Raw genomic sequence first — 7,152 nt, forward strand, 5'->3', positions numbered from 1 at the left:
TTTATGACTGAACTATTCTATTACTCCTCCATGATACGACTCATCTGTAACCCGACTCTTCTTTGACCTGCTCTTATATGATCAGACCATTCTGTGACATGAGCCCTCTATACCCTTCTATGACTTGACTATCCTCTAAATCTTCTGTGATTTGTCCTTCTATGACCCAGGCCTTCTCTGATTCTTCTGTGACACAAATCATCTACGCCCTGACACTTCTATGACCCGACTCTTCTAAAACCCAACCCGTTGATGAACAAACTCTTCTATGAACCAAACCTACTATTAACTGACCCTTCTATGACCTGACTCCCTTATCACCTGACTCTTAAATGAGCCACCACCTGTGTTTTTATGACTTCTATGACCCAACAGTTCTATCACCAATCTATTACCTAGTGCTCCTATGACCAGACACTTCAATGACACACCCCTTGTACAACACTACTCTTCTGTGAGCCTTCTATGACCCATCTCTTCTATGAACAAACTCTTCTACCACCCCATTCCTCTGTGACTTCTCCATGATCCAACTCATCTAGAGTCTGAGCCTTCTACCAATCAAGCCATCTATGACCCAATTCTTCTCTGATCCTTCTATGACCTGACTCCTCTCTGCATTAAATAATCTATGACCCAACTATTTTATGACCTGACCCTCCTATGACCTGACTCTTTAATGTCCCTTCAGTGACCAAACCCTTCTATTATCTAAATCAGCTCTCATGCTTCTACTACTCAATACTGCTATTACCTGAAAATTCTATGATCTGAGACATCCATCACCCGACCCTTTTATGAACCTTCTGTGACTGAAATCTTCTGTTATTCCTCTATCACCTGACACATCTATAATTCAACTCTTCTGAGACCCACCTCTTACATGACCAGGCCCTTCCATGACTCAAGCCTTCTATGACACAACACTTCATTCCATGACCTGACTCTCGTCTGACTGTTCTATGATGTGACTTCCCATTACCTGAGTCTTTCATGAACCGTCTGTGAACAGATTCTTCAATTATCTGACTGTTCTAGGACTCTTCTATGACCCAACCCTTCTCTGAACCAACCGTTTTGTGACCCTTCTATGAATAAACCCTTCTAAAACCCAAACAAACTCACACTTGTATGACTCGACTCTTCTATGGCCTGAATATTCTATGACCCTTTTATGAACTCAGTCATCTATGGTCCAGTTCTGCTATGAAAATTCTATGATCCAAAACTTCTATAACCCTTCTATGACTGCTCTCCTTAGTTACTCCTCTATGAATCAACTCTTCTCTCAGCTGACCCTTCTAATACACAAGATTTCTGTTTCTCTTCTATGATTCTGCCCTTTTATGACCCTGCCCATCTAGGACCCAAGTCTTCTATAACTGCAGGAAGCCGAGTGAGAGCCTCCCATAACCCTACAGGCCTGTATTTGGGATTAAATGGAATAACTGCTGTGATTCTGATTCAGCAATGTCAAAATGTCCATGGCACAAGTGCCATTGGATCCAAAGCCAGATCTGCCTGCCCTGGGTCTGGGGGTCAGGGCTTGGCCTTTCTGCTTCACCAAGAAAACCCAGGCTTTTCTCAGCATCACAGCTGCCTGCACAGCACCTTTGCATTCCTGCACTCATGGCCTCTAATTCTGGGCTCTAACAAGTCCCTGAGGAGGCTTTGTCACTAACAATCCCTACTGAGACCAGTTAAGACTTCAAGGCATTTTGAACTTTGCTTTTGACTTCTTGAGATGTTTCCTCAATCTCCTCTCAGCAGTGGTCATTCAAGGACTCATCAGCAAATCCACCCTGGGTCTAATTAAATTACAGAGACACTTAACGAGCTCTTTCTCTTCTTGTTGCCTTCCTAAGGTCTTCAAGGCTTGCACAGCTCCTTGGAGTCAATTCCCAATGTGGTTTAAGAGGAAGATTTTAAAATGCACCTAAGAAAAATATGTTTTGGTTTAAAGTTTATATTTCAAGACTTTTCAGCATTAGAGAATGGTTTGTGTTGGAAGGGACATTAAAGCCCATCCAGTTCCAACCCCCTTGCCATGGACAGGGACACCTCCCACTGGATCAGGCTGCTTAAGGCCCCATCCAAGCTGGCCTTGAACACCTCCAGGGGACGGGGCATCCACAGCTTCCCTGGGCAACCTGGGCCACTGCCACACCACCTTTTTTTGTGAAGAGTGTCTTCTTAATGTCTAATCTAAATCCTCCCCTCAGCACTTCAAAACTTTTCTCACTGTCCTGTCATTCCATGTGGTTGTAAGAAGCCCCTCCTCAGCTTCCTTGGTGACTCCATTCAGGTACTGGAAGGCTGCTGTAAGGTCTCCCTGAAGCATTGTCTCCTGCAGGCTGAGGACGTTCCAGGAGAAGATGAATGTTCCTTTAGAAAATCCCTTTTGAAAAGGCATGGGATTGGTGGAGGATTTTTGGGAATGACAACAAGCAGGCATCCTAGGGCCCAGGTAAACTCCTCAGGGCACTCCTCAGCTGGCAAGGTCTCTGCACATGCTGCTCCATGGAAATTTTTTTTGACTTGCAGGCTGAGCTAAAAATAGTTTAATAGATGAAAGGAAAAAGATAAAAAAACAAAATAAACCCAAACCTAAACCCGATGCAAATACCATCACTTGCCACCTCCCTCTAGCAGACTGACACCCCTCCAGTCTATCAGCATCCATCACCTTGAACGAAACAAATCTCCACTTCTTTCTTCTCCTGGCATACTTTTTATCGCTGAGGGTAGCATCTATGTTGTGGGATCTCCCTCTGGTCAGCCGGGGTCAGCTCTCCTGGCTGTGACCCCCTGAAAAGTGAGTGGCCCACCCCCAGCCCCTCACTGGGAGGAGCAGAGGGAGCAACTTTGATGCTGGGCAAAGGAGACAATCCCTGCCTTCACTCTTCTGGCACTAGGATGATGCCACAGGACCCAGTGAGTCTCACGTTTCAAAAGGAAAGTGAAGAGGATCTGGAGGAGGCCTGGCAGGATGGAGTTAGGGCCCACAGCATGAGGGGTGAGGGCACACTTTGGCCTGCTGGGGAGGCTTGGGGTAACCTGCTAAGTGGACCTCTACATCTTATACAACTTATCTACATCTTATAAGACAGCTCAGGTGATCTCTAGTCCAATGCCAGCTCCAAGCAGGGCCAGCTCTGACATCAGACTAGGTGCTGAGTCCATGTCAGCATCCACACAGAGAGTTTAGACATCAACAAGGCACCGATGCCACGATTAAAAGAAAGGATTTTGGCATTTGACAAGCTCCATGAACACAGGTATCTGTCGGCCATGGCTCCTGGGAACATTCACATTCCTGTCCAGAGGAGGGGTATCCTTCTAAGAGTCTCCTGGCAAATCTCCAGACCATGAGGCGCTTTAGGCTGAAAACAGAATTCATACAAAATTACTTGTGTGCTCTCAGCTTAAATGCTAAAAGAGGGGGAGATGAGGGATCTCAGCACTTCCATGTTCCTTTTGAACATATAAGTTGTCCAAGAAAGGAACAGAAGAGACCAGTTCTGGACAAGCCTTGCCTTTCGATCATTTCACATTTGATGGCTCTGCACTCCCTTTCAGTCACTGGCACTCTTAAACCTCACCTGCTTTCCCTTTCTCCCTTCCCCAAACCTGACCAAGTGATGGGAAGGACGGCAGCAGAAATGCCCAAGGCCTGTGTGAATCCACTGGGGTCTGGAACTTGGAGACCCATGGTTTGATTCCATTGCACACCCCAGAGAGAACCAAACTGGGAAGTGACTCTGCAAGTCTGACTCAACAAGGCCCATGGACAGGCCAGGCTGTGTCTGTGTCTGGAGACCCACAAACCCACAGCACAGATCAAACTGGAGCTGTAACTCAGTCCTGGCTTCAGTGTCTCCCGGCACATAGACAGAGGGGTGGGTGGAGGCCCCAGGAGATGCTGGTCAGGGCCATGAAAGGCCCATGGATGCTCTCAGAGCCGTGACACTGCCCCATGGGTAGAGAGAAAGGAATGAACCACACAGAGGCTTAACTGCTAATATGGTGGGATCCCATGGAGAGGAACCAGGCTGGAGCAGGGAGAAGTGTGAGGAGGAAGGAGCAGTAGAGATGTTCTTCACTGACTGTTAACTCGTTCTTCTCCATCCTCGGTGCTCCTCCTGGGGTTGGGATGGGCAGAAGAATTGGGAGTAATGAAGTCATCTGAGTCTGTGACAAAGTGTGAGGGTAATAGGCTTTAAAATTTTGTCACTGAGCAAAGAAGGATGACAGAGGTGTCCATGAAGTCCCTCATCAGAGTTGGGAGGTGCAGCCAGACATGGAAATGGTGGGTTTGTGGGACTGATCTGGGATGATGTACCCGGCTCATCTTCCCCAGGGTGTCCAGGGGACAATTGCTGGTAGTGCACAATCTATAATTGGGCCAAATGACTTGATATCAGTATATTTAAATTAGTATTAATTTTAGTTTTAGTACTGAGAAGTTCAAGGCCAGTTTGGATGAGGCTGTAAGCACCCTGATCCAGTGGGAGGTGTCCTTGCGCATGCAGACGGGGTTGGAACTGGATGATCTCTAAGATCCCTTACAATCCAAACCATTTCATGCTTCTGTGTTGTGATTCTATGATTCTGCCACTACCACTGGTACTAAAACAAGCCCTGGCACCAGCATGAGAGCTAGTGTAAGAGTTATTCTTCGGAGTACGGTGAAGTTTTATTGTTTCTATTTAATCCATCTTTTTATTTCAACCTTCAGGACACCCTTTCCTTTCTAGATTCCCCTTCCCGATTAAGGTGGGGAAGGAACTCCTTCCCATTGATTGCTGCCAAATCACAGAGGCTGAACTGGGACACCTTATGCCCCCATCTCACACCCAAGGGGCTCAGAGACAGACCCTCCCCGTGCTCACACAGCGGCTGCACAGCAGCAGTCACAGTGTCTCTGTTTCCTGCTGCCACTCCCAGAGCTGGGGTTGGTCACCATGCTCTGCACACATCTAAGGTGCTCCACACCATGAGGAATGGACATGGAGACCTTGGTCCAAGGAAGCACATCACAGAGCTGCACCCAGGCAGTTTCCGGGGGACGTTGTTCTCATGGTGAGGTGACCCTGAGGATCTCTCTGTCCCAGAGGCCTCCACAGAAACCCCATGGACATCATCCCTGTCCCAGAGGTGCCCATTGCCTGTCCCTGCCTGTGATCACAAGACAGCCACAATGCAGAAGAGTGACCAAGCTCAGAGCACTCACACCTTCCACCAGCACAAAGGCTGGGAAGGAGATCATGGAGGTGCCAAGAGAGCAGCTCTAGAAAGACCAAGCGCTGGTGCTCCCTGTTAGTGCTGCTGAGCTGGAACTCTTTTCTCCTATACTTGTGAAGGTATCCCTGGGGCTCCAAATCCTTGGAGGAAGGATCATGGACAAACAAGTAGCTGCAGGGGACTATATTCTCTTTAAGCACACAGAGAGCATGGCTCCTTGTTTACAGAGTCGCGGGGTCACACGAGACAGAGAGATACTGACACAGGAGTGACCAGAATAATGACATTTCTATTCAGACAACATTATCATAGTGAAGAAAACCTAAAAAGCAAAGCACAATTGCAACCAAGGGCTGTTTCTGCAGTGCTTGTCACTGTGAGTGATGGTCAGAAGAAGATGGGCAGATCAGTGATGCTTAAAAAATCCAGCCATGAGTTTAGACGCTGCATCCTTGAGCTGCTGGTTCCTTAAGCTGTAGATGAGGGGGTTCAATGTTGGAGGTATCACTGAGTACAAAAGCGATACCACCAGATCCAGGATTGGGAAGGAGATGGAGGGAGATTTCAGGTTAGCAAACATGGCAGTGCTGACAAACAGGGAGACCACAGCCAGGTGAGGGAGGCACGTGGAGAAGGCTTTGTGCCATCCCTGCTCCAAGGGGATCCTCAGCACGGCCCTGAAGATCTGCACATAAGACACCACAATGAAAACAAAACAGCCAAAAGCTAAAGCGGCACTAACACCAAGATACCCAGATTCTCCAAGGTGGGAGTGTGAGCAGGAGAGCTTGAGGATGTGAGGGATTTCACAGAAGAACTGTTCCACAACATTGCCCTGGCAGAGGGGCAGGGAAAATGTGTTGGCCGTGTGCAGCAGAGCATTGAGAAACCCAGCGCCCCAGGCAGCTGCTGCCATGTGGACACAAGCTCTGGTGCTCAGGAGGGTCCCGTAGTGCAGGGGTTTGCAGATGGCAACATAGCGATCGTAGGACATGATGGTGAGGAGAAAATACTCTGCTGAAGAAAAGAAAAATAAAAAGAAGACTTGGGCAACACATCCTATGTAGGAGATGGCCCTGTTGTCCCAGAGGGAATTGGCCATAGATTTTGGGACGGTGGTGGAGATGGATCCCAGGTCGAGGAGGGAGAGGTTGAAGAGGAAGAAGTACATGGGGGTGTGGAGGTGATGGTCACAGGCGATGGTGATGATGATGAGGCCGTTGCCCAGGAGGGCAGCCAGGTAGATGCCCAGGAAGAGCCAGAAGTGCAAGAGCTGCAGCTCCCGTGTTTCTGTGAATGCCAGGAGGAGGAACTGGGTGATGGAGCTGCCATTGGTCATCTGCTGCCTCTGGACACGGGACACTATCATATGAGAGAAGGACAGTGACAAGTTGGGATAACCTCTGAACCAAATCAAAGACATTTCTCATTCCCCTCCCTGCTGCTCACATCTTATCCCCTTTTTTCAGCCCTTCCTCCAGCTCCATGCCTGGAGCTCGTCTTGGTGCTGGCTGAATGTCACAGGAGGGGCAGGGCCTCTGCCCACTCGCTGCAACGACTCAGCCCTGCTCTGCAGCAGGGGGTTATGGGGACAGTGGGGACAGGGGACACTGCTGGGGGTCAGCTTTGTCCTGGGGAACTGCTCCTGGTGCAGAAGGGCCTGTCAGCATCTGCACTGCAAGGGATGAGGAGCTGAGAGGGCAGAAGTCAGGTTGAGAAGCCTGGGTTTTTACAGATCCTTCTCCCACCCTGGGCAGTGTCTTGGTTGACAGAAAACTTCAGAATCTGTGCTGCACTCAGGGAGAACAGAGGGAGTCCCGGGAGGAGAAAGCATTGCCTGTTGCTCAGTGCAGAGAGAGGGGAGCAGCTCTGTCCTTCGCTCTAGTTCCCAGCTACCCTGGGTATGAA

The 7,152-nt window shown here is 48.8% G+C and overlaps 1 protein-coding gene across 1 annotated transcript; it reads right to left on the bottom strand.

Moving 5' to 3' along the window:
- Positions 1-5,650: 5,650 nt before the first annotated feature.
- On the bottom strand, positions 5,651-6,583 carry LOC138732507 (olfactory receptor 14A16-like). The gene has a single exon (XM_069879109.1). It carries the CDS (start codon positions 6,581-6,583, stop codon positions 5,651-5,653), a length of 933 nt encoding a protein of 310 aa, XP_069735210.1.
- Positions 6,584-7,152: the final 569 nt, after the last annotated feature.

Source organism: Phaenicophaeus curvirostris, chromosome 33 (genome assembly GCF_032191515.1).
Source record: "Phaenicophaeus curvirostris isolate KB17595 chromosome 33, BPBGC_Pcur_1.0, whole genome shotgun sequence".
Classification (NCBI taxonomy): domain Eukaryota; kingdom Metazoa; phylum Chordata; class Aves; order Cuculiformes; family Cuculidae; genus Phaenicophaeus; species Phaenicophaeus curvirostris.